This window comes from Nematostella vectensis, chromosome 6 (genome assembly GCF_932526225.1).
Source record: "Nematostella vectensis chromosome 6, jaNemVect1.1, whole genome shotgun sequence".
NCBI classification, from domain to species: Eukaryota; Metazoa; Cnidaria; class Anthozoa; order Actiniaria; family Edwardsiidae; genus Nematostella; species Nematostella vectensis.
This window is the reverse complement of record NC_064039.1, coordinates 10,219,764-10,245,297: the sequence shown is the minus strand read 5'-3', so window position 1 is coordinate 10,245,297 and position 25,534 is coordinate 10,219,764. Positions and strand designations below refer to the sequence as shown.

The 25,534-nt window shown below is 40.3% G+C and overlaps 4 protein-coding genes across 10 annotated transcripts in view; 1 reads left to right on the top strand and 3 right to left on the bottom strand.

Moving 5' to 3' along the window:
• The window catches only part of LOC5519900 (SCO-spondin), a 29,348-nt gene extending 14,393 nt beyond the window's left edge, over positions 1-14,955 (bottom strand). The window contains exons 1-2 of one of the 2 annotated variants that reach the window (XM_048728597.1): positions 14,804-14,955; positions 13,709-14,630 (exon numbers count right to left, since the gene is read on the bottom strand). In XM_048728597.1, coding sequence (XP_048584554.1) covers positions 13,709-14,630; positions 14,804-14,837 — 956 coding nt within the window. In that variant the 5' untranslated portion in view covers positions 14,838-14,955. The remainder of the gene's footprint in view (positions 1-13,708; positions 14,631-14,803) is intronic. The other variant, XM_048728596.1, reaches the window with a different exon arrangement.
• On the top strand, positions 1,352-25,534 carry LOC116618411. 3 transcript variants are annotated; one of them, XM_048728607.1, is made up of 6 exons: positions 1,352-1,523; positions 1,821-1,916; positions 2,216-2,314; positions 24,054-24,125; positions 24,236-24,322; positions 24,958-25,534. In XM_048728607.1, exons 1-6 carry the CDS (start codon positions 1,371-1,373, stop codon positions 25,108-25,110), a joined length of 660 nt encoding a protein of 219 aa, XP_048584564.1. In that variant the 5' UTR covers positions 1,352-1,370; the 3' UTR covers positions 25,111-25,534. The 3 variants fall into 3 exon arrangements, with proteins under 3 accessions (XP_048584564.1, XP_048584562.1, XP_048584563.1); XM_048728605.1 differs by lacking the exons at positions 1,352-1,523; positions 1,821-1,916; positions 2,216-2,314 and adding exons at positions 23,092-23,254; positions 23,549-23,653 and having other exon boundaries at positions 23,955-24,125; XM_048728606.1 differs by lacking the exons at positions 1,352-1,523; positions 1,821-1,916; positions 2,216-2,314 and adding exons at positions 23,098-23,254; positions 23,558-23,653 and having other exon boundaries at positions 23,955-24,125.
• LOC116603455 lies at positions 4,472-21,670 on the bottom strand. Of its 4 annotated transcripts, XM_048728600.1 has the most exons (10): positions 21,357-21,670; positions 20,930-21,071; positions 19,946-20,131; positions 18,703-18,766; positions 18,009-18,160; positions 17,507-17,527; positions 17,096-17,279; positions 15,913-16,254; positions 15,446-15,634; positions 4,472-5,507 (listed from the first exon to the last, which is right to left on the bottom strand). In XM_048728600.1, exons 3-10 carry the CDS (start codon positions 19,964-19,966, stop codon positions 4,525-4,527), a joined length of 1,956 nt encoding a protein of 651 aa, XP_048584557.1. In that variant the 5' UTR covers positions 19,967-20,131; positions 20,930-21,071; positions 21,357-21,670; the 3' UTR covers positions 4,472-4,524. The 4 variants fall into 4 exon arrangements, with proteins under 4 accessions (XP_048584557.1, XP_048584556.1, XP_048584558.1 ...); XM_048728599.1 differs by having other exon boundaries at positions 20,930-21,670; XM_048728601.1 differs by lacking the exon at positions 20,930-21,071.
• LOC125567864 lies at positions 7,501-12,527 on the bottom strand. Its single transcript, XM_048728603.1, has 2 exons — positions 10,538-12,527; positions 7,501-10,268 (listed from the first exon to the last, which is right to left on the bottom strand). The coding sequence occupies exon 2, from the start codon at positions 9,402-9,404 to the stop codon at positions 8,157-8,159; it is 1,248 nt and encodes a 415-aa protein (XP_048584560.1). The 5' UTR covers positions 9,405-10,268; positions 10,538-12,527; the 3' UTR covers positions 7,501-8,156.

Genomic DNA, 25,534 nt, shown 5'->3' with positions numbered 1-25,534 from the left:
CCACCACCCAGATTTTAGCTTTATAAATACATGTAAATATTTGTAATTACGTGTGGCAAACAAATAAAATGAAAAATGAATTAAAAAGGGAATTTACCACACCCCCCCCCCCCCCCACCCCCCTTGGGCTCCTTTTTTAATTGTTTTCATTGTGTCTGTCCATTGCAAAATCGTTACAAAGGTAAAATAATGACGAAATTCTTTGGGGCAATTCCGCCTCCTTGGCAAAGACTAGATCCCCCTGGTGTATGCACAGGATTTAATTTCGCGAACGAAGTTCAAATTTACTTCTTTTCTCGTTTTATCAATAATAAAAAAGACAGGCTGTACCTTTGCGGGCGCTGAATTGCCATTGTTACAGTGATCTAAAAGTGATTTTGTTTCCACGAGCCATTGTCAATATTAAATTCGCGAATTATGCAGAATAAGGCAATTCAAAATTTTTACTGTTTACCTTGCATAATCTCACACCTCAACTTATATCAAGTATTTTCCCCGAAAGCTAAATAATATGTCTGACAGTCCGAAATATATCTTTACGACGGTTTCCATGGCTGAGTATTCGTTCTTCGTGCAGTTTCGCTGTTTATCAAGTTTCTGTTGTCGACGTAGTATGTATTTTTTTTTTTATTTAGCAAAATAAGTAAAGGGAAAAGAACATTTTAACACGGCGTGGGGTACGGAAGTATTCCACTAAATCAGCCGTGGCAAATCACTTCCGCTTGGGGAAGCGAAATTTGTTCAAGTATTGAGGTTACAGAAGGTCACGCGTTTATTGCACAACTTTGCTTTATACTAAATTTCAATTTATTATTTCCAGTGAAGCGATATCAAAAAATCAATATTTAACAGTAACTTGATTGTATTTAACAGTAACTTTATTGTATATAATCAAGTAGTAATATGTAGGATTTGGAACAATAATATGAGCTTACATATCTAACTAACGGGATAACCCCTAGCTTTTGTAACGCATCACACAATCTAAAAAATCACTTCCGCTCTTTCGGAGAAATGCTTGTTTTGCATTCTGTTGAGATTGTACAAAGAGATCAGGACATTTGCGATAAAAGGACCTACAGGGATTACGATTTTTAATACAAATGTAATTTATTTAGGTACAATTTAAATTATTTGCAGGGTGTTACATGTGATAACGTTTGTTATTCTATCTACCCGGGAATTTCCCATTCCCCTCTAATAACGTATTCTAGGAAAATTATATTTAACAGGATGCAACGAACTGACTACCTTCTGAAAACGGGTAAAAAGCACATGTCGAATAGCTGTCAAGTGCTAAAAATAGAAACAGGGTATTTTCCCTTTTCTCGCTATATTACCCTATTCCTTGCACCAGGCGTTGTTAGTGTATGGACAAACGAGGAACTGTTAACATTGAAAACAAAGTCAAAATGCTGGGCATCCATGAAGAAGATATTGGCTTGACCAAAAAGCAAAGGGAGAGATTCCATCAGTTACTGGAGGAATTAAACCGATCAGCTAATGCATGTCAAATAATGCAGGTGGGTGAAAGACTACTGAATCGACTTGAATGCGGGGGCATTGAAGACCGCTTTATACAATTTCCTGTTCATATTTATTTAGTACTGACTGAAGAGGTAAAACTATAGACAGATAGGAAGATAGTAGATCTGACCCTACCTGTGTAGTACAATTGCAGCAGTCGTATATCATTTATTTTGTACTTAACTGTGATTTTTCATTTTTCACTTAGTGTAGGCTAATGATTTATTTGCTACAAATAATTCTTGTAATTGGATTTTAATTCCTGACATTGATGTCTTTCCACTCTAAATCAGCTAGAGCTTGTGAGAAACCAGCTAGAGGCAAGAGGTCTGTCGCCAAGCGATGTGCGGGACTTAACCTTCGCTTTGGCATCGCCTGCCCATGAAAATGTAAGTGATTTTTTTTTAAATTTAAGATCACATACGAATAGATCAATATATAGAACAATTGCCAGTTTTCCCTGTTCATCGAACAAATATGATGTGCAGACTTGGGACTTTCAACTGTGTAGATCTAGTTTGTAAAAATCCTCTATTCGCAAAATTCCACGTGTAAAAAGAAAAACCTTTTTGCGAAAGCCCCTAAATTTTTAATAGGCTCTTATCTTACCATTTCATTGATATATTTCCGGAATAAATGTATTTAATGCTTGAAATGTTGTTAAAAGGTGGTCATTTTTATATTTCAGCCGACGAATGCAGATATTCTAGAGAGCGATCGGTTTCTTTTGGCGCGATTTAACGCTGCCATAAAACTTGTGTCAGAAACTGCCTCGAGCTTACATGACATTAATCTGCTGGATCAAGAAAACGGTAAGTTGATTTGGATTATTTTTGGGAGGAGGGGGGGGGGGGGGGGGGGGGGGGGGGGGGGGGGGGGGGGGGGGGGGGGGGGGGGGGGGGGGGGGGGAGGCTGGTAAGGATAGTTTGTTATAAATAACTTTCCTATCTATGCTGATGTGTATTCTCTTTTTGCTTTAACAGTTATTGTCGAACAGCATTGAGCCCCAGCGAATGCCTGCTTTTAGAGGACTGGAACAAGCTTTGGACGAGGAAAACAAAAAGCTTCCTGGTGAGTAAACAAGATCTTTCTCTTTTTTAATTTACCTTTATCATAGAAATATTAAACAAAACTTGCTACACTTCCATTTTATTAGATTTATATGGAAAATTCTAGAGAAAGATATATGACTTTTTTATTTACTTTATACTAGTTACACAATCCATTAGTTTGATCATATAGAAAATTATATAACATTATATATGCCCTAAGGTCTTCACTTTCTTTATCTTATACTTATACAAACCTCTCTTTAGAGGGAATTTATGGATAGTATAGCAACTTATGGAAGTAACAAAGTTTATAACCAGCTCTTGAAACCAATTTCTTTTTTAACAATTGTACATAAACAGGACAATAATTGTGAGGCTCTGCTTTATGCAGGGCCTTAATTCTAGTATTAATAATATATATTCTAGCAATCGATACAAACACTGCAGTAGAATATGAATTTATATATGTTTTTGTATATGAAGAAAAATTCCCAATAATAGGTCCTGTCTCTTGGCTTTTGGCCCTTCCACCCCCTCCCTCCCCTCCACACACACCCCTCCCACCTCCCCCCCCCCCTTCCCCCCCCCCCCCCCCCCCCACACACATCCACCCTTCTTATATACTGTTCAATACTCTAACCCAAGTGTAATTGCATGCATCTTTGTAGGGGATGGAAACTGAAAGGTCAACCAACCAGTGACAGTACAGACAACATGGGTCATGTAATGCTGTGTATCGTCAGAAACATAGGAATATTGCAGGACATGAAAGAAATGCTGATAAAGCTAGCCAATCACATAGGCTACATGATCAAGTCACTGTGAAATGGACTACCTGTGGTACTTTGACACAGGTTTTCTGAAAAACAGAGAATTTATTAATTTAATATAATTTATTATTAGTGTTATTGTTATTGTTATTCACATAGGAATTTAAAAAAAACCTTAGATACATGTATATTATATATTTATTATAACAAATAAATACTCTGTATTTTATATAGTCACGGAATTTAAACTGTAGTCACAAAATTTCGAAAACAGTAAATAATGAAATATATATTTATAGAAATGTTAAAAAAGAAAAAGATTATTCTGTTGTCATTATTAGATTATTTTTTAGATAATAATGAAATAATGAAAGTGCATATGAAAAAGATGAAAAATGTCATAATTTATACATATTTATTTAAGTATACAACCATCTATGTAAATAATAATAATAATAGCTTATTAACAAAAATTTAACCCAGAAAAAATGTCTACAAATTATTTGTCAATTTTTTACACTCAAGGGAGCACTGGGAATTTAAGGTGTCCTATATATAGCCCAAGTATTTTTATTTTTTGTTTTTCAAAAGTTGGAGAGGAAACGCTGTAAGATATACAGCATTTCATGGCTTTCCTTGCAAACCTTTTAAGCGACCACTTAGCTCGGTGCTAAAGGGTGGTTTTTGTACACCTCTCCCTTCACACCTCCCACCTCCCCCTTCCCTGCAAGCATTTGCTTGGTGTTTCTCATGTCACCATCTTGACATTGAAATCAGCAAGTAGATGTCTGTGAGTATCCCCTTCCCTTTGCTCACCACCCCCCCCTCTCCACCCTACCCCCACCCCTACCCCCCAGATATTGCTTTGTGCCTTACCAAGGTACTTGGAGCTGAGATAGGGCCGTAGCAAGGGGTGGTGCACTAGGGGCCTAACCCCCCACCCCCCCCTCTCCACCCTCCCCTCATCCCTAGCCCCCAAATATTGCTTTGTGCCTTACCTACCCCCCCCCCCCCCCCCCGGCTATATTAAAAAATGAAAGGAATAACCAGAAGGGGCGTGGCTGTGCCCCCCCAATGTTTTGTTAATCTTTCTGTATTGTTCCCTCCCCCCCCCCCCCCCCCCCCCGCCGATCGTTCGTGACCTGCTACGGCTATGCGATGCAGTAGTAAACCTGTCATTTTTCCATCGTAGATCCATCATTGGTTGACCTGCTTGTCGTGATATCCATGACCATCGTCTTGATGTGAAAAATGGCGAAGAAAGCCTGCCTGTAATCAGTAAGCCGCCAGGCGTACAACCAAGGGTTCAACGCACTATTGACGAACAAAAACGGCAAGCATGTGTAATTCATCACGATGAACCACTTCTCTTCAGTAAACACAGGGAAGTCAATTCCAATACTGACCACCACAAAAAACGGCATCAGTCCAATAAACAGTAGGAAAATCACCATAAAGACGGTTGCCGAAACCCTCTTCTGGATTCGCAGACTTCGCTCCGAGCGTGTGTTCAGCTCCAGGTTCACCCGTCTGTGCTGTTTCTTCCTTATAAGGACATACATGCTGACGTAGCAAATAATCATGACGAGTACGGGGAGAGTAGTGTGAAGGTGAAGGTCAATCTGCATGAAGACCTCTCTGCTCATGGTGAAGCTGGTCAAGGTAAACAACACGCTGTACACCCAGATGATTGCGTTACATGTCGCGACACGGCGTGATGTCACGATCACTTTGTATTTGAACGGCTTATAAATGGAGAGGAAGCGATCTATTGACATTACCGTCACAATCAGCACGGAGATGTTTATCATAAAGTGGTTGACCATCTTTTGTGTCCAGAATAGTCCTTGGTCACCCTGTGCTTTTGAGTAAAACCGCATAAACATTCTGGCCGAATATAACATTTGGGTGAGTCCACCGGAAACAAAGTCGGACAAAGATAGGCTTACTATGAATAAAGTGGTCGGTTTCCGAAATTTCTTGAAGGGATCCTTGAACAAGATGTACAACAGTGCGCCATTCCCTACGCATGTCAGTGGAGATAATACCGCTGATATGTATGCCGTAGCAAGAATGACATTCAGCTCAAAGTGTGTTGGAGTTGTTTGATTTCGTGTTGCGGACAAAAACACCATGCTGCTATCCAAATACTCCATACCTTTAAAAAAATATATATGAGTTAATAAGGCGGTATCTCCCCCAAATTTAGCAAATTTTATATTATGGTGATTTGCGTAACATTTTATCCCCCCCCTCCCCGCTTGCTTAGCTAGCAAAAGACCATATAGCGGCCTTGCCATGGGGTGAATAGGGGTATGTAAATCCGCCGATCCGCTACATTTTTGGGGCAAATCCGTGGATCCGCATAAATTTTTGAAATCCGCATGGTTTGACAGATAAACAATAGCATCGATTGAAATTTATTTAAAATCCGAAATTCGACCGTTGGAGCAGTCAAAATCCGAAATCCGCGCCCGAATTGTGAAGAGATCCGTGATCTGCCGTACTTCCAAAATCCGCCAATCCGCAGAAATAATTATCAAAAATCCGTAATCTGTGAGCATTTCGAGGCCGAATTCGCCGATCCGCGAACCTATTCAACCCCCCCCCCCCCCCACCTTAGTGCCTCCCTATCTCTCGTACCAGGCTAGCCCTTTGGTCGGTGACCGGGTGGTTAAACGATGACAATTTAAAGCCTCATGCCCGTCCCACAGGGTACCCACAGGGTGCGTTCGCAATAGAGGGGATGCATGCTCCATAAACCAAATACTCGCAATATTTCTAAAGCTTCCAAAACGTTTTCTTGGCGGAGGGGGCATGTCCGCAAACCACCCTGGCACGTGCTTTTACGGTTTTAAGCATTTTTGCATTTGCGAAATCTCTCCTAAAGGCCCTGCTACACGTACGTTTTTACTCTTGCGACCTGTCTCGCAAAAAAATTGTTGCAGATCGCACGCGCATTTTTTTCCCCCTTTGCAACTTGTTTTGCATTTCTCAAAGTCGCACGAAAAGTAGAACGCTCTTCTACTTTCTGCAACAAATTGTTTCAAGTCGCAGGAAAAACATCACGTGTGACAGGGCGCGTGCGACCTGCAACAATTTTTTTGCGGGACAAGTTGCAGCCGAAAAATCTACGTATGACAGGGCAAATTCGACACAATAAACATTTTTTTTTGCCGCACCAGCCCCACCCCACTTCCCCAAGTAAACTTTTTTGTTGTTAATCCTGTACGGTCCTGAGGTCTTTCTGTCCCGATATGCAAACCATTTATTGTCTACATTGTAAAGCAGGATAAAAACTAAAATTGGTTGTGTCAAGAAAGCACATGCCTCGAAGGAAGTTACCTCTGTGAATCTTATTTTATTTGCCATATTTCCATATTTTTAAACAAACAAATATCTCGAAGGGTGTCAATTAAGTGTCGCCCCGGAGAGGGAAACTCTCGAGAATGTTTACTTTTTTGTCAACACCATTCAGTATCAAATTTCTCATATTAGAATAATTTCTGTTTGAAATTTTATGTGCTGTTTCGTTGTCTGGCCACGAAAACCCATTTTGCCCGCGCATAGATAAACTTGTTATGTTATTGTTAACTTATCTTCGAATCTTTCTTAGCTGGAATGAATGATAATTGCCACTAGACTGCAAGATGATTTTGATATTGTCACTCGATGATTTTCGATAGTTGTGATGCATGCTAAGTAAGCGCGAAAAACTACAAATTTCGCCGATATTTCACTCTTTTAGATCCGATAATATTATAATCCTTAATTTTAAATTGGCGCATACAAAATACTTAATTGCCTCATTTAGAATTTGCATAGTTTTTGTTTTCTTGAGACATCTGTGAGGCTCCTATTATTTCTGATAGCAAACAAATTGTAGAAATGAAAGAATAGTTTGAATAAAGGTTTTGAGAATCGCCCCATGACAGGTTCTCCAATAGGGTTCTGGATTCCGGATCCTAGGGTGTGGATTCCGGATCCTAGTGTGTGGATTCCGGATTCCATGTGGGTTTTTTCCCCCGGATTCCGGATTCCATTTTTGTGTTCCAGGTTTTTTACAAAACTTTTAATACCTCCAGTGCCTATATGTTCTAAATCTTTCTAATGCCTGTAAAGTTTTGTTTTTTACCTTTCGATTCCATTTATAAACGTTTTGCGTTGTGTCGCTCGTTGTGTAGACCACATCAAGAAATTTTAAAAGAAACAGTTTTTTTATTACTGTCAAAAAACAAAACTGCATATCAAAGCATACTGTATCTTTTGTCTGTGCGTTACTTGGATAACTATGCTTCGATATAAGTCGAAAAATTGCAAATTTAATAGATCAAGGAAACCTTTTTAACTCATCGGGCAATAAATGTTGCTGAGAATATGCCTACTTCTTTGTATATCAAAACACATTATCAGGCTCTGGTATTTTGTTTGACCGTGCCATTGTGGTCCGCTTTGGTGGGATATCAGGGCGAGTTTAGGAGAGCCATGGTAAGTATTTTGGCACGAGCCTATAACAAGAACTAAAGTAGACATCACTATCGTAAAATGAAACGCGTTGTTTAGCGTCCTGATAAACTCACGCCTTCCACTCTCCTCGGGAACGACTCTTCTGTTGCTTCTGTGGGTCTGTGGGGGTAGAAGAAGCCAGCCACTTTCCTTCTTCGTTCTCATCTTTCCGTGTCTTTCCGTGTCTGATGTGGAACGATTACTAGGGCAATAACCTACGCTTTAAGATCAGGCAGGGGCTCGGCCAGCTTGCAGTCTTTGCGCACCAACAGACTAAGAGACTTTGTCACGCACAAGTACTTTAATGTAATGTAATGCTGCTAGTATAGCTTTGTGTCTCTACCTGTAATTCAGTCGAAACACTGCGAGAGGTCATATGTGAATAAACTTGAATTATTATTATGTCTTCTTCGGGAGTTATGGTTGCGGTCTGGTCATCAATGGTGAGGCTTTCTACTTTTGCCAGCAGAGATCTGGGGAATTGCCGTTGCATACCTGATAAACTAACCCCTTCCACTCTCGCCGGAAACGACTCTTCTTTTGCTTCTGTGGGGGTAGAAAAAGACTCTCCATTTGTCAGCCACTTTCTTTCTTCGTTCTCATCTGCCCGTGTCTCCACCGTCTGATCATCACCGTTCGCAATTCTCGAAAGTTTGATGTCTTCTTCGGGAGTTATGGTTACGATCTGGTCATCAATGGTGAGGCTTTCTACTTTTGCCAGCAGACATCTAGGGGAGTTGCCGTTGCATACCTCGTGGAAGGTATATTTCAGATGGTCATCAGTCTGATCGAGCCATCTGAAAGTTACGCTGTTCTTCTGGAATCGTCCAGATGCAGCGATGACCAAAACGTCTTCCATCATAACGGCGAGCCAATACGGAGATGCGTCCCGTCGGCGATCGTGTCTGACGGCGACGATTTCGTCTTTGTAGTACAAGACCTGCACCCTGGTACTTCCACCGGTGTCATTTACTGTGACCGTTGATCGAGCTTCACTTACGAAGTCTAGCACGTCGTCTGAGCCCGTTTCGATTCGGTCAGGCAGCATACTCAGTGAGTATGGAAGGGTTCCTGTCAGCTCTTTTGTCTTAGCTCGGACATTTGCTTGTCGCACTCCTCTCCCATACTCCCGTGTAAATTCCCGCATGGTCTCTGCACGTCTGCGGTCTTCTGTTTCATCACCAGTTCCCTCTTTCGTCTGCGTTTTCTTGGATGGCCTCTGCATCAGACTTGGTGGATCGCCCGAGATAATCTTCTCCGGATAAAACGAGTTCGGCCCTGTGAAGTATGTAAAATGCTTCTGGTAAATTCGGAGCATGTCATCTTCCACACAGCGCGCTCGTCCATAAGCATACTCCACCATAGTTGGCATGTCATGATCGGCACGCATGGCTTTGAAGAAGCACTCGACAGAAAGAGTTGTCAGACTCGCAAATCTGATCTCCTCCAGGACTCGCTCTTCGCCGATCTCTGTTAAGGTGTTTGCGAGGCTGGTCAGTGAGTCAAGCGCGATTTGGAATGACTGTCGGGTGCAACGTGGAATTGTCATGTCAGGGCCATTCGTGCTCTCCTTTGCCTTTTCTTCATTATCTAATAAAAACCCGGCCAGATGTTCTATCTGTCTTTTGTGTTCGTCAAACCTCTCGGGGAAATTCTATTTCTCACAATTCTTATCCAGGCGGAACACATTGGCATACATCGACATATTCTGCTGGAGATGCACCAGTCAAACAGCTGATGTAACCATTCTAACGGCCTTGTTACCAGTGTCGCAAGCAAAGATCGTATTACGGTAGCTACATAGCCCTGATGGAGAGTTCCACTGAGCATCTAAACCATCACAATGGCCTGCATCCGTTGAACTAGAGATTGCTGTTGGGGTGTTATCACTGGTTATAAGATCCACCTCTGTCATGGTCAGCAGCGTGTTGATCTTACTTGATGAGACGAACACAGTTCCTTCCTCGGTCACTGCTATTCCTGTAGGAGCCACAACACCTGATACTGTCCGAGTGATTGTTTTGTGTACAAGATAGCACACGTAGACACAAGAAGCGTTCTCTTTGCAGTCTCCAACAAGAATGTGATCGTCATCCCTGGTAACCGCTATCGACGTTAGGATACTTGTCCGGCCAAAAGATAATATGGCATTCAGTTGTCCAGAATAGTTCCCATTTGCACCAGAATTAATATTTGTGATAGAGAATAACATTTGCTCGCGAATGTCCGATACATAGAGTGTAAAAGGATCCTTGTGTGATCTGCAAATGCCAAATGGAGACTTCATTCTTCTGAGTCAGATGTCAAAGTAAGGTCCCCTACTGTCACCTGGCGAATACGCCGAGTTGCGCATTCCTCGTCCCCATCTCTATCCTCATCTCCATTCTCAGACGTGTCGGAACCTAGATTAAGCCTAGACGAATGACAAAAAGGGAGGTGCAGTCTATAACTCTTATTCGGCCATTTCCCTGATCACAAACGTAGATAACTTTACCATCGATATCTAGATCAGCAGGATCTCTCATTTTCACTCATTCTCATTTTCTTCTGTTGCCTTTTTTGTCAACATGTTTATCTTATTTTTTCAAACATGTTTTTAGATTATTTTGTGATTTTGCCACCTCCCCTCCCCCCTCTGATTCCTGCTATGGCTTTGTTTGTTATACGAGTATCAAAACATACCTCAGACGTGTCTTGACGTGTCGTGACTGTTAAAGATTATAGTAGTAGTTATTGAAATCCTAGTTTTGTCGATGTCTGTAGACAACTTTCACCCCAAACATTACCGTTGCATCGGCATTTTTCAAATGAAAGACAAAGAACAAGTAAATAAAGTTTCATTTTGTAAAAAAAACTTAATTTCGCAAAGCTGTTTATATTTTTTAGGCGCACTGTGACAGCTAAATGTCAAATCATTAGACTGAGATGAAACCTTATTGATGTTAGCCTTGATTAGCCCACTTTATACCGGGCAGTGGAATGTTTTTTTCTGTGATGAAAACTTTCTACAACTCGACACAACTAGAACATGAAGCGATTTCCCGTAAGTTAGCTCTTTGGCGGGCAATTAAGATTTTTTAAGAAAAACCCGAAAATTTTACCGTGTGACTTTCCGGGTTTCTGAGTTTATCAGCGTTTTAAGAAACGACTACCTGGAAGCACAAGTAGTGCTTTTCCCTTCCCAATTAAAAGAAAACAAATTGAACTAGCTAATTATCTCATAAAGATTACTGATTCCACGTGAAAACGCTGTGTAGCCATTTTGGGAAACAAGGTAGGTTTAATAAAAACGGCAATATTTTTGGGGTCGTAGCTTTTGGGGTCACAGGTTGTAGGTCTTCGTTTTGTAGACACCCAACTTACACGTGTTTTGAAGTGAAAACTCTTTTGACCGATTACTTCGTCGAGATCAGAACTTCCTGTTCTCACAGATATGGCGAGGCGATTTCTTATGGGTGTTTTTTTTACAATACAATAAATATTTAAATAATTGAATGTCATTATCAATAAGAATTCGAAAGAATAAATCTGCCCTTACCCTCCTTTGTTGTTGATTCTTGCCTGAGTGAAGCTAGAAAGCGAGAACTTGGAGGTGATTGATCGCATGTTCAAACCTACCCGCGTCTCATTGGCTAATAAAATAATAACCATGGAATGGCTTCTTCGTCAACCGCCAAAAGGTTGAAATGAAAATTACATGCATATAAACAGATAAATCAAAATGAATTTTGGAAAAAGAAGCCAAATATTAAAATAATTTTTATACTAATTCTTGTATTCCGGATTCCAGCTTAAGTCTTGGATTCCGGATCCTAGTGTGTGGATTCCGGATTCCAGTAGCATGGATTCCGGATTTCAAGTCTCATTTTTTCATGGATTCCGGATTCCGGATTACCTGTCATAGGGCGATGAGAATCTGTGTTCATACTGTTTATATCATAAATAGTTGTTGCGTGATGCTTTATTTCGAAAAGCAAAAGCTAATGATTTGACACACTGAGGTGGGTTCAGGGCTAGTTTCAAATTAGTTTCTGTTTCTTTTTAAAGTTGGAGAGAAATGTATCATTGGTGCTACGCAATCTTGGGGGAAAACAAGATACGTATAGGATAATCATTGCTTTTTGGCTTTAGAATAGGGGGTTTCTCTTAACTGATCGAGAACATCCAAAGAACATCAGTAAACGATATGCCTACTTTTCCACGACCGCAATATACTTTGAAAAATGATTATAACATTAAAGTCTTTTTATTCTTTCCCCCCATATGGAATGGCGGTGTTCATCCGCTAGCCTTTTTGTATATTCAAAAGGCCTTATTTGTTCTGTTACACTGAGACCATCTGCTCGGCCGACAGCCGAAGTTGCCTGATGACGCATTTTTTAAACCGTCGGCGATTTTTGCAAGAATGCTATCTGGTTATATATCACTTACTTGGTTTTCTTACCTTATTTAAGGACGTTCTTTTTTCCACTCGTTCCTTTTTTTCTTCTATGAACCTTTTTGCTTTTGAAAATAGGATAAGGCAGCGTTTTATTGAGCCTCGGTGTCAACTGGCGGAACTTTGCAAGGGTGCTGTGAGTTAAGTGCTTCAACAAAGGGTTGCTAGCAGATACAACTGACAATATACTTTTTAACATATATACATTTCAATGTAAACAGTTCAATATTCTTCAGTATTCTATCGATTATTGTTGTTTTCTTTTTTTTTTTTTTTTTTTGTGCAATTCCTTGAACGAGTTTTTGTTCCATTCCCACAAGTTACTGGACATTTTGTCCAATTTGACCAGGGAGAGTAATCACCATTGACCGGGCATGCTGGGAGGTCGCACTTGATTGTTTGGCCCGAGATTTGTGCAGTTATTTCCACCGTGTAATGGCCCAGGGTTTGTGCAATTTCGAGAGCGGGTTTTTGTTCCATTCCCACAAGTTACTGAACATTTCGTCCAATTTGACCAAGGAGAGTAACCACCATTTATTGGACATGCCTGGAGGTCGCACTTGATTGTTTGACTGTTTGGCCCGAGATTTGTGCAATTATTTCCACCGTGTAATGGCTCAGGGTTTGTGCAATTCCTTGAACGAGTTTTTGTTCCATTCCCACAAGTTACTGGACATTTTGTCCAATTTGACCAGGGAGAGTAATCACCATTGACCGGGCATGCTGGGAGGTCGCACTTGATTGTTTGGCCCGAGATTTGTGCAGTTATTTCCACCGTGTAATGGCCCAGGGTTTGTGCAATTTCGAGAGCGGGTTTTTGTTCCATTCCCACAAGTTACTGAACATTTCGTCCAATTTGACCAAGGAGAGTAACCACCATTAATTGGACATGCCTGGAGGTCGCACTTGATTGTTTGACTGTTTGGCCCGAGATTTATGCAGTTATTTCCACCAAATAACGGGTCAGGGTTTGTGCAATTTCGAGAGCGGGTTTTTGTTCCATTCCCACAAGTTACTGAACATTTCGTCCAATTCGACCAAGGAGTGTAACCACCATTTATTGGACATGCCTGGAGGTCGCACTTGATTGTTTGATTGTTTGGCCCAAGATTTGTGCAGTTATTTCCACCGTGTAACGGCTCAGAGTTTGTGCAATTTCGAGAGCGGGTTTTTGTTCCATTCCCACAAGTTACTGAACATTTTGTCCAATTCGACCAAGTAGAGTAACCACCATTAATTGGACATGCCTGGAGGTCGCACTTGATTGTTTGATTGTTTGGCCCGAGATTTGTGCAGTTATTTCCACCGTTTAACGGCTCAGGGTTTGTGCAATTTCGAGAGCGGGTTTTTGTTCCATTCCCAAAAGTTACTGAACATTGCGTCCAATTTGACCAAGGAGAGTAACCACCATTAATTTCGTCCAATTCGACCAAGGAGAGTAACCACCATTAATTGGACATGCCTGGAGGTCGCACTTGATTGTTTGACTGTTTGGCCCGAGATTTGTGCAGTTATTTCCACCAAATAACGGGTCAGGGTTTGTGCAATTTCGAGAGCGGGTTTTTGTTCCATTCCCACAAGTTACTGAACATTTCGTCCAATTCGACCAAGAAGAGTAACCACCATTTATCGGACATGCCTGGAGGTCGCACTTGATTGTTTGACTGTTTGGCCCGAGATTTGTGCAGTTATTTCCACCTTGTAACGGCTCAGGGTTTGTACAATTTCGAGAGCGGGTTGTTGTTCCATTACCACAAGTTACTGAACATTTCGTCCAATTCGACCAAGGAGAGTAACCACCATTTATTGGACATGCCTGGAGGTCGCACTTGATTGTTTGACTGTTTGGCCCGAGATTTGTGCAGTTATTTCCACCGTGTAATGGCTCAGGGTTTGTGCAATTCCTTGAACGAGTTTTTGTCCCATTCCCACAAGTTACTGAACATTTCGTCCAATTCGACCAAGTAGAGTAACCACCATTTATTGGACATGCCTGGAGGTTGCACTTGATTGTTTGACTTTTCGGCCCGAGATTTGTGCAGTTATTTCCACCGTGTAATGGCTCAGGGTTTGTGCAATTCCGTGAACGAGATTTGGTTCCGTTTCCACAAGTTACTGAACATTTCGTCCAATTCGACCAGAGCGAATACCCACCATGCACCGGGCACAGGGGGCGATTACATAGTTTTAATTCTATAGTCGGCCCAAGGCTTGTGCAATCTTTGCCCCCATTTTTGGGAACTGGGTTGGAACAATTCCTTGTTCGCGCTTGACTGCCTGCTCCACAGGTCACAGGGCAAGCAGACCAGTTGGACCAAGCCGTGTAGCCGCCATTCACTAGAAACAGCAAGAAAAGATGTTTAACATTAAAAAATGTATATATGTTTAAAATTTATAATGATATCTGAGTAAATCACGCTTTTTCCTATTCGGAGTACACTACTAAAAACAAGTATTGATTGAGTAGAGGTGGGAATTTAGGGTTGAAGACAGGAGGAATAGATTATTACCTGAGCACAGGTTGTCGCACGGCTCCGTTTCCATGGTATTTCCTGAACAATTGCTTCCTCCAAATGCAGGCGCGGGATTCGTACAGTTGCGCGTCCTGTTGTGCGTCCCGATACCACATTTAGACGAGCAGTTTGACCAGGAAGACCAGGACGTAATCCACCATCCACCGGCGCTGAAGAAAATAAACTTGAATTATTGTTTGGCTTGTTTGAAGAGGAGATCTGGTAAACCTTCCCAAGGGATTGTGGAATACAGTCTGTTTTCGACCTCTCTTTCGTTGACGTCACATTACGGCGTTTCTCTGGGCAAATTTGGAGGTCTGCTTCAAGTAGACTCGAGACATGTTGATTACCTTTGCCTTTTCATTAGTCTTTGTTTATTTGTTTTAGTTTCCTTTGCTGATGCTGTTCATCGGTGTTTCTGTAATTCCGGTCTAAATTGGTCTTTCGTTATTGTGCATTTTCTATCAGAATCTTTCTTATTAGAAAGATTTATGTGTTATGAAAAAATGAAGCTCTACATGCAATCAAGATTTCACGTCTGTTAAATTTCATTATCAATTAAATGGCTATTGCTTAAAGATGGCCGAAACATACCATCCGACCCTTGATACGTCAAATAGAACCTGTGACCTTACTTACTGCAGTTTGATACGACGCATGTTCTGACTTCTATTTGCTCCGTCTTGTTGCTTTCCTGACCTTGGCACCAGTACGGCTCATCAGTTAGCGGAAGCGGATCGGTGCACATCCGGGACCTTGTGCTGTTGCCTTGGTGACACGTGACGGAGCACGGTGTCCACGGCGACCATTCTGTCCATGTACCACTCACTGTCGGTAATGAGAAATAGCATGCGTGAAATATTCATGAGTCAAAAGTAAATTTGGTTGCAGATCATGCTTCTACGGTCACTTTTTAAAAGCCAGTTCACAGCAGCAATTTGCTTTAAATTACGTTTCCATTTTATTATTAAATTTTGTTGTCATAAATGTCAATGGAGCTATCTTTTTAGATAGCAATGACCATACCAAATCGCTTATCATATGATTATTTTGCATGTTCAACTAATTGAGATAAATACAAAAGACTAAATACAAAAGGTTCTTACGTCGAGTCGTATACGTAGCCAAGAATCCCATTTTCTCCCGGTCTCCATCCGACACGAACCGCACGCTCAAATTCCCTCTCCTGGCATACGAGAGCCCTTCCGCCAAACCACAGTGCCTGCCAATCAAAGGCGCTCCCATGGAAACGCCAGCGTACACCTCCACGTAATCAAAGGTGCAGTTATCATTGTGCTTCGTGTCCAAGGTGGTGATGTTGAGGGTTATTTCCAGTAAAGAGTTTACCCGGATAGACCAAAGGCAGTCTTGACTGGTAGGGTAGAACTGTGGGTAGTTGGGAGTGCTGATAGTGCCAGACGTCTCATTAAGTTGAACTCTGCAAACGCCTGCAACAGTTTATGGAAAACAATCAGGGGAATTCCTGTGGTTGGCCGTGAGGGGAAATGGTGAATCGGTGACGTCACAACTCTTAGCACCACAGGAAATCTAACGGAAACCTGGGAAGATCAGAACAAGGTTTGAAAACAGTCAGACTATAATGAAACTTATTGAGAGTGAATTTTGCTACTGGAACATCGAAATGATCGAGAAACGCCAAAAAATGACCCACGCGAAGGGCAACATCTTAGCACAAAACAGCCTGAATAACCAATGATCGGAAGCCACAAAAGTAATAAAACTGGGACTTCCAATGAATATGTTCATCGCTTGAGAAGCAGTGTGCTTGGGCCCCGTTGCAGTGAATACTTTGAGAGAAAGGATACCTGAATATTTCAGGGGTCGTGATTGCTGCGTGTCGACAGCCATCGGGGCTCTTTATTTACGCTGCCACCACCAGATTCTCACGCACAAACGATGATAACGATACACGGCCATAATATTCTGCTATGAGGCTACTTTGGTAAACAAATGGTGATTAGGTAAGCCCTTTCCACAAAAGGGGACTCACGCTAAGAGATCACGTGACTGTTTGGGTGGCAACCTAGCGCGCGCCCAGGCTTTTAGCGGCAAAATAACTTATTCAGCTGTTACGAAAAAAGGCAGATTTCCTTTTTTTTAGAAAGGGTTTAGTTTCATTTAAAGATTTTATTTTTTCTTCGTTCGCTGGTGTGACGGGCGCAGACATTTCTGATTTTTTTGTATTATTTTGTTTTGAATTTGCCACCCAGAAAGGTCAAGTGATCTCTTAGCGCAAGTCGCCTATTGCATTGCCTGTTACTTTCATACCTTTATGCTGTAAAAATAAACCGGCGGAGGACCCCGATGCGTCGGTGACGAACTGCATAAATAGATTCTCGCTAGACGATACAAAAGGCGGTGGTACACTGCCCCCGCAGTATCTACCGATCAGCGGTGAAACCCTAGACGCGCCTTGACGCACCTCTAGATAGTCCCCAGGACAGCTCGGATCCTTTAATAGGGAACACATCAAATTGGATTATAGAACGATTAACAAAACATCAATAGAAGATAAAAAAGCGTAGAAGACGGGAAGAAGACCATGCACATATATTTATAATCATTTTGGGATTGAGAGAGTATTTCGTGAAAAAAGCATCATTTGGTTAAAAACACCGCCTGCTTTTTCATGGACGGTGATTTACAGGGTTTCTGGGCAGAACAGACATAGATACCTACCTCTGTAGAATATGAGTCCAACTGAAGAAAAATAAGAATAGAACATCAATCGTAGATATACTTGGTGTTGACAAGAGCGGGAAATTCAAAAGTGCGCATTTATTAGCCATTGATATTTACCAATGAGCTACAGCGGGTAACAGCCCATTCTCGGGCGTACCCTTATATCAAAGAGGTGTATAAAATCTTATCCATACTTTTTTTCTACACATATTTCAAATATGGTTGCACCCGGATAATCTCTGTATCGTAACCCGCAGTGCTTCATGGGTATGAAGTAAATAAGCGTAAATAAAATACAAATCCAGGTTTCAAAAGCTGCAGAATTCTTGTTACATTCTTATGAACGTTCACATTGCTTTCGAATACACGTATTCAGCCGTATATACTCTTTCCATTAACCACCACCGGTAAGGACCGTAAGGACCCATGAACACGATACGTGGTTGGGATAGTAATTGGGCCACCCCTCCCCCCCCAAGATGAGAGTGTCTTTACTTACCAATAAAACGAAGGTTGTCACCTCGATGCGGTTGCCAGGGGATACCGTAAGGACCCATGAACACGATATATTGTTGGGATAGTAATTGGGGAACTCGGGTGATTTAAGGTTGCCGGTCCAGTCTGTTACCACAGTAACGGGCGAGCATGCCTCTGGTAATCGATATACTTAGTTAGTAAAAGAAGAAAGGGGTAAGTAGATAATGGAGCAATTCACTCAAATTGATGGGTGAATAGGGCAGATAACAATACAATAATGAAATGCGACATCCATAACCTCGATAATTACAAATAAACAGTCCAGTTTCGGATTCCACTGTGACCGCTGGATACAGGCACTAAGGACGCATGAATACAGTGTGTGCCTCGGTTTCAGGTAAACTTTTTGCAAATACCAGCGAAATCATGAAGAATTTATAAGCTTATGCATTGCTTTGTTTTTAGCTCCTGGGGATTCTAGCCGGTCTCAACCACATAAGATTTACTTCCAGTTAGACGTGAACTCCGCATACGCGACCAATAAAAGTCCTCTTTTTACCCGGCATGATGGAATTCGAAACTAGGACTATTCATGTTCGATTGGTCGTTTTCTCTGTGACTGGGTTTGCGTTGTGTGACCAAAAGAGACGAAACCTATTTGTTTGAGTAAGGATATGTTTAAAATTGGAGTCTAGGCAAAGGTATTGGAGACTCACGTGACTTTGCATAGCCTGGTATCCATGCCAAGAGGATGCACACCCAAGTCCTCAGTGATGATGTCTAGAAATGTGGTATATGCATTTTTATATAGTTATAGTTTTAGTTTATTAGCAGCTTATACACAAAAGTACATGGCTGTCACGCTAACAAACATACAAAAACAAGTAATACTAGAGTCCACCTACTTTTAGACTACCCACCCCTAGTTAAAAAACAGTCATATATAAATTTAGCGACCTCCTTGTGCACTGTTATAGGCGGATTTATTAGGTTCTGAAAAAGGAGGCTTTCATCTATATATATTTTATCTTTCACTACCTTCATTAACTTTTTTAAAAGTTAAACTTTTAACTTTTTTTAACTTTAAACTTTTTTTAACTTTTTTAAAAGGTTTTAAAAAACCTCAAGCACTCGTTTTCTTGCCATCTATCTCATGTCGCTTACATTTAATCAGGAAGTGGAACTCGTCTTCGACCTCCCCTGAGTTACACTGAGAACAAATTCAGTCCTCAGGCTTTCTATAGGGCTTCTGGTAGCGCGCAGTCTCGATTTCAAGTTTATGATTACTAATTCTCAGGCGGGTGAGAGCTTTTGGGTGGTTGAGATTGTGAATGTTAGAAGGGTTTTTCTCAAAATCGTATGTCTTTTTGAAAGTTTTATTAACAAGAACTAATTGCTGACAAAGAGGTGGGGGGGCTGGAGGTGTTATGCGTTAACAATCAAGAGCATTTGTAACGCAGGAGCCCCCTATTGTCTTTAATCCCAAATTGTGGCTCTAAATCCGCCCCTCCCCCCCCCCCCTGATCCTAAAAATCCTAAAACTATCTTGTATTTTGTCTTAAAAGTCTAACCTCCCGACAAACCTCCCTGATAATGGAAAGTGGTCTACCTTCGGGGGTGGCGGGATTCTGCGTTAGACGGGGATGGTCGTCCTATCTTACGGTAAATAATTCTACAAACTGCTATCCCCTAGGGGAGTGTTCAACGATTTTCTTCCGATTCTTCTATCCTTCAGAAGGTTTCACACTAACGGATCATCCTATCAAATAACAACCGGACTCAAAAGTCGATGGCAGTGTCTTTAAGGTTCGTAACAAAATTATTGTAAACTTGCCACACTCAATCTGCTATCTATTAGGGGTAACAATTGCTCTTGACCACACCTAAGTGATTTTGCTAATAATCACTCCCTGTTTTTATGGGAGTCCTCCCTCCCCTGGGGAGTAGAGGGGGTTCTACCTTGCAGCGAACAGTTACCATGGAGACGCTACGTTCCCGATGCTATTCCTTCGCTGTTAAATCATCTCTCATCAGTTATCATGAAGACGCTACGTTCTCACTGCTTTTGTTTCGCTGTAATCATCAGTTACCATGAAGACGCTACGATCCCACTGCTATTCCTTCGCTGTAATCACCTCTCATCTCCTGGTTAATACAACACGAAAACGAAAACAGCATTAATGAAGAACTCCCGTTGTAGGGAAATATATAAAGAGTATTTTGAAATCGAAAAATAGAGCGTTCCGTTTGCTTAAGCTAGAACACACCAAATAAGTAGGTATAATAGCGTAAATAGAAGTTATGATAACCAAACAAGGTACCCTTACCTACCCATCCGTAGAATTTCTTTAATCGAAACTCTCGAAACTGCATAGAGATGACATGATCCATAGGTATTTCGGATTAAGTGTTACGCTTTCGTTTGCGATTGATAACCCAAAATAATTAATAATTCATCCCTGATCTAATCAGAAGACATCGTTTTCGGAAAGCATCAAATAAACAAAGCTGTTGGTGTTCTAAAAACACACGGCCAAAGCGGAGGGACTATTTTTTTTTCGCTTAGGAAAAAAAAAAATAAGAAAATTTTATTGCCTAGATACAAAATACGATAGAAAAAGATAGATGCGAATAGAGTACCTTGGCCTTACTCTATGTCTAATTACTGTTACTATATCTAATTTTATGGATATAGTTTCCAATTACTTTGTTATTATTTCACAGATAAAGTATATCCAAGCATGCCCAAAGCACTACGATTTGATCCATTCATTGACCGTTTATAACAACACATGCTTGGATAAAAGCATGGGTTGGGATAAACAAAATAGAATTCTCCACTCGGAATAAGGAGTATACATTTATTAGCTGTTTGGTACACCCTTGTAGGCGATCTCAACTTGAGCGGAGGAGGGAGGGAATTTGAATCTTATTTTCGCATACCTTTTCTATTCCCTTTAACCATTGCTTCGTCTTAATCACTCGAGGATTGTTGTTCTCCAGTACTCAGGCAGGCAGGTTTCAGGCAGAACTTAGTGACGGAAACTCTGGATAACAAGTTCCGCTACTGAAGTTTGATTACAAGCTTCAGAACAAATAGGAATCGTTAACCGCATGGCCACAGCTAGCGTAAACAAGTTACTAGTGGCAAACGATAAGGAACCCCCGCCGGGCATGGCATTATTTTTTTCCTCGTTGGTGACTAAATATGTGCGAATCTCAATGCATGGAACAACTCTAGTTCCGTTAAAGTGATTTATCTTTATCGGATTTCGAGTACTGCCGTCCTATCAGCGTTATTCGAAATCATAAAAGTCTCTCGATAACCAGTTCTCGTCCCACTGGCACCACCTCTGTCTTGTTGTCTTACCGTAGCACCGTAATGATGGAGGAATGGTGTCTCTGTATTGTGCTCCCCTAGAGCACAATTCTCGAGACCTTTGTTGTAGACTACTTAGTCCACGCCTCACCCCCTTTAATTAAGAGGTAGAGGTTTTCACGTGCCCTTGGAAATTTTAGCTTCCATAACTGAATGAATTTAAGGAGATCACAGTCGCGTGCAAGCGCTTACAGGAATACCTTATTCTTCTTTATTTCCGCGCATCTTAAATTCCACGAAAATTTCCTTAGCACATTTCGCGAGTCTTAAATTTGTGTACGAAGACCGGTCCTAGGGGAGGAGCTACCCACAAAAGCCTGATGGTTTCTAGGGGACTCCTCGCCACACCCAGATTTTAGCTTTATAAATACATGTAAATATTTGTAATTACGTGTAGCAAACAAATAAAATGAAAAATGAATGAAAAAGGGGATTTACCACACCCCCCCCCCCCCCCCCCCAATCCCCCTTGGGCTTTTTAATTGTTTTCATTGTGTCTGTTCATTCCAAAATCGTTACAGAGGTAAAATAATGACGAAATTCTTTGGGGCAATCCCGCCGCCTTGGCAAAGACTAGATCCCCCTGGTGTATGCACGGGATTTTAATTTGTATAATTTGTGTGGGATTTAATTTCGCGAACGAAGTTCAAATTTACTTCTTTTCTCGTTTTATCAATAATAAAAAAGACAGGCTGTACCTTTGCGGGCGCTGAATTGCCATTGTTACAGTGATCTAAAAGTGATTTTGTTTCCACGAGCCATTGTCAATATTAAATTCGCGAATTATGCAGAATAAGGCAATTCAAATTTTTACTGTTTACCTTGCATAATCTCACACCTCAGCTTATATCAAGTATTTTCCCCGAAAGCTAAATATGTCTGACAGTCCGAAAGATATCTTTACGACGGTTCCCATGGCTGAGTATTCGTTCTTCGTGCAGTTTTGCTGTTTATCAAGTTTCTGTTGTCGACGTAGTATGTATTTTTTTTTATTTAGCAAAATAAGTAAAGGGAAAAGAACATTCTTAACAAGGCGTGGGGTACGGAAGTATTCCACTTAAATCAGCCGTGGCAAATCACTTCCGCTTGGGGAAGCGAAATTTGTTCAAGTATTATGGTTACAGAAGGTCACGCGTTTATTGCACAACTTTGCTTTATACTAAATTTCAATTTATTATTTCCAGTGAAGCGATATCAAAAATTTAATCAATATTTAACAGTAACTTGATTGTATTTAACAGTAACTTGATTGTATATAATCAAGTAGTAATATGTAGGATTTGGAACAATAATATGAGCTTACATCTTGTGGATAATCTAACTAACGGGATAACCCCTAGCTTTTGTAACGCATCACACAATCTAAAGAATCACTTCCGCTCTTTCGGAGAAATGCTTGTTTTGCATTCTGTTGAGATTGTACAAAGAGATCAGGACATTTGCGATAAAAGGACCTACAGGGATTACGATTTTTAATACAAAAGTAATTTATTTAGGTACAATTTAAATTATTTGCCGGGTGTTACATGTGATAACGTTTGTTATTCTATCTACCCGGGAATTTCCCATTCCCCTCTAATAACGTATTCCAGGAAAATTATATTTAACAGGATGCAACGAACTGACTACCTTCTGAAAACGGGTAAAAAGCACATGTCGAATAGCTGTCAAGTGCTAAAAATAGAAACAGGGTATTTTCCCTTTTCTCGCTATATTACACCAGGCATTGTTGGTGTATGGACAAACGAGGAACTGTTAACATTGAAAACAAAGTCAAAATGCTGGGCATCCATGAAGAAGATATTGCCTTGACTAAAAAGCAAAGGGAGAGATTCCATCAGTTACTGGAGGAATTAAACCGATCGGCTAATGCATGTCAAATAATGCAGGTGGGTGAAAGACTACTGAATCGACTTGAATGCGGGGGCATTGAAGACCGCTTTATACAATTTCCTGTTCATATTTATTTAGTACTGACTGAAGAGGTAAAACTATAGACAGATAGGAAGATAGTAGATCTGACCCTACCTGTGTAGTACAATTGCAGCAGTCGTATATCATTTATTTTGTACTTAACTGTGATTTTTCATTTTTCACTTAGTGTAGGCTAATGATTTATTTGCTACAAATAATTCTTGTAATTGGATTTTAATTCCTGACATTGATGTCTTTCCACTCTATAGGAAAATCAGCTAGAGCTTGTGAGAAACCAGCTAGAGGCAAGAGGTCTGTCGCCAAGCGATGTGCGGGACTTAACCTTCGCTTTGGCATCGCCTGCCCATGAAAATGTAAGTGATTTTTTTTTAAATTTAAGGTCACATACGAATAGATCAATATATAGAACAATTGCCAGTTTTCCCTGTTCATCGAACAAATATGATGTGCAGACTTGGGACTTTCAACTGTGTAGATCTAGTTTGTAAAAAATCCTCTATTCTCAAAATTCCACGTGTAAAAAGAAAAACCTTTTCGCGAAAGCCCCTAAATTCTTAATAAGGCTCTTATCTTACCATTTCATTGATATATTTCCGGAATAAATGTATTTAATGCTTGAAATGTTGTTAAAAGGTGCTCATTTTCATATTTCAGCCGACGAATGCAGATATTCTAGAGAGCGATCGGTTTCTTTTGGCGCGATTTAACGCTGCCATAAAACTTGTGTCAGAAACTGCCTCGAGCTTACATGACATTAATCTGCTGGATCAAAGCATTTTACTCAGGCGGAACCTTGAGAACACGACAATAGCAATCAAGAAAACGGTAAGTTGATTTGGATTATTTTTGGGGGGAGGGGGGAGGCTGGTAAGGATAGTTTGTTATAAATAACTTTCCCTATCTATGCTGATGTGTATTCTCTTTTGCTTTAACAGTTATTGTCGAACAGCATTGAGCCCCAGCGAATGCCTGCTTTTAGAGGACTGGAACAAGCTTTGGACGAGGAAACAAAAAGCTTCCTGGTGAGTAAACAAGATCTTTCTTTAATTTACCTTTATCATAGAAATATTAAACAAAACTTGCTACACTTCCATTTTATTAGATTTATATGGAAAATTCTAGAGAAAGATATATGACTTTTTTTATTTACTTTATACTAGTTACACAATCCATTAGTTTGATCATATAGAAAATTATATAAAATTATATATGCCTAAGGTCTTCACTTTCTTTATCTTATACTTATACAAACCTCTCTTTAGAGGGAATTTATGGATAGTATAGCAACTTATGGAAGTAACAAAGTTTATAACCAGCTCTTGAACCAATTTCTTTTTTAACTATTGTACATAAACAGGACAATAATCGTGAGGCTCTGCTTTATGCAGGGCCTTAATTCTAGTATTAATAATATATATTCTAGCAATCGATACAAACACTGCAATAGAATATGAATTTATATATGTTTTTGTATATGAAGAAAAATTCCCAATAATAGGTCCTGTCTCTTGGCTTTTGGCCCTTCCACCCCCTCCCTCCCCTCCACACACACCCCTCCCACCTCCCCCCCCCCCATTCCCCCCCACACACACACACCCACCCTTCTTATATACTGTTCAATACTCTAACCCAAGTGTAATTGCATGCATCTTTGTAGGGGATGGAAACTGAAAGGTCAACCAGTGACAGTACAGACAACATGGGTCATGTAATGCTGTGTATTGTCAGAAACACAGGAATATTGCAGGACATGAAAGAAATGCTGATAAAGCTAGCCAATCACATAGGCTACATGATCAAGTCACTGTGAAATGGACTACCTGTGGTACTTTGACACAGGTTTTCTGAAAAAGAGAGAATTTATTAATTTAATATAATTTATTATTAGTGTTATTGTTATTGTTATTCACATACAGGAATTTAAAAAAACCTTAGATACATGTATATTATATATTTATTATTTAACAAATAAATACTGTGTATTTTATATAGTCACGAAATTTAAACTGTAGTCACAAACAAAACAGTAAATAATGAAATATATATTTATAGAAATGTTAAAAAAGAAAAATATTATTCTGTGAATTTAATGGTTGTCATTATTAGATTATTTTTTAGATAATAATGAAATAATGAAAGTGCATATGAAAAAGATGAAAAATGTCATAATTTATATATATTTATCTAAGTATACAACTATCTATGTAAATAATAAAAATTTAACCCAGAAAAAA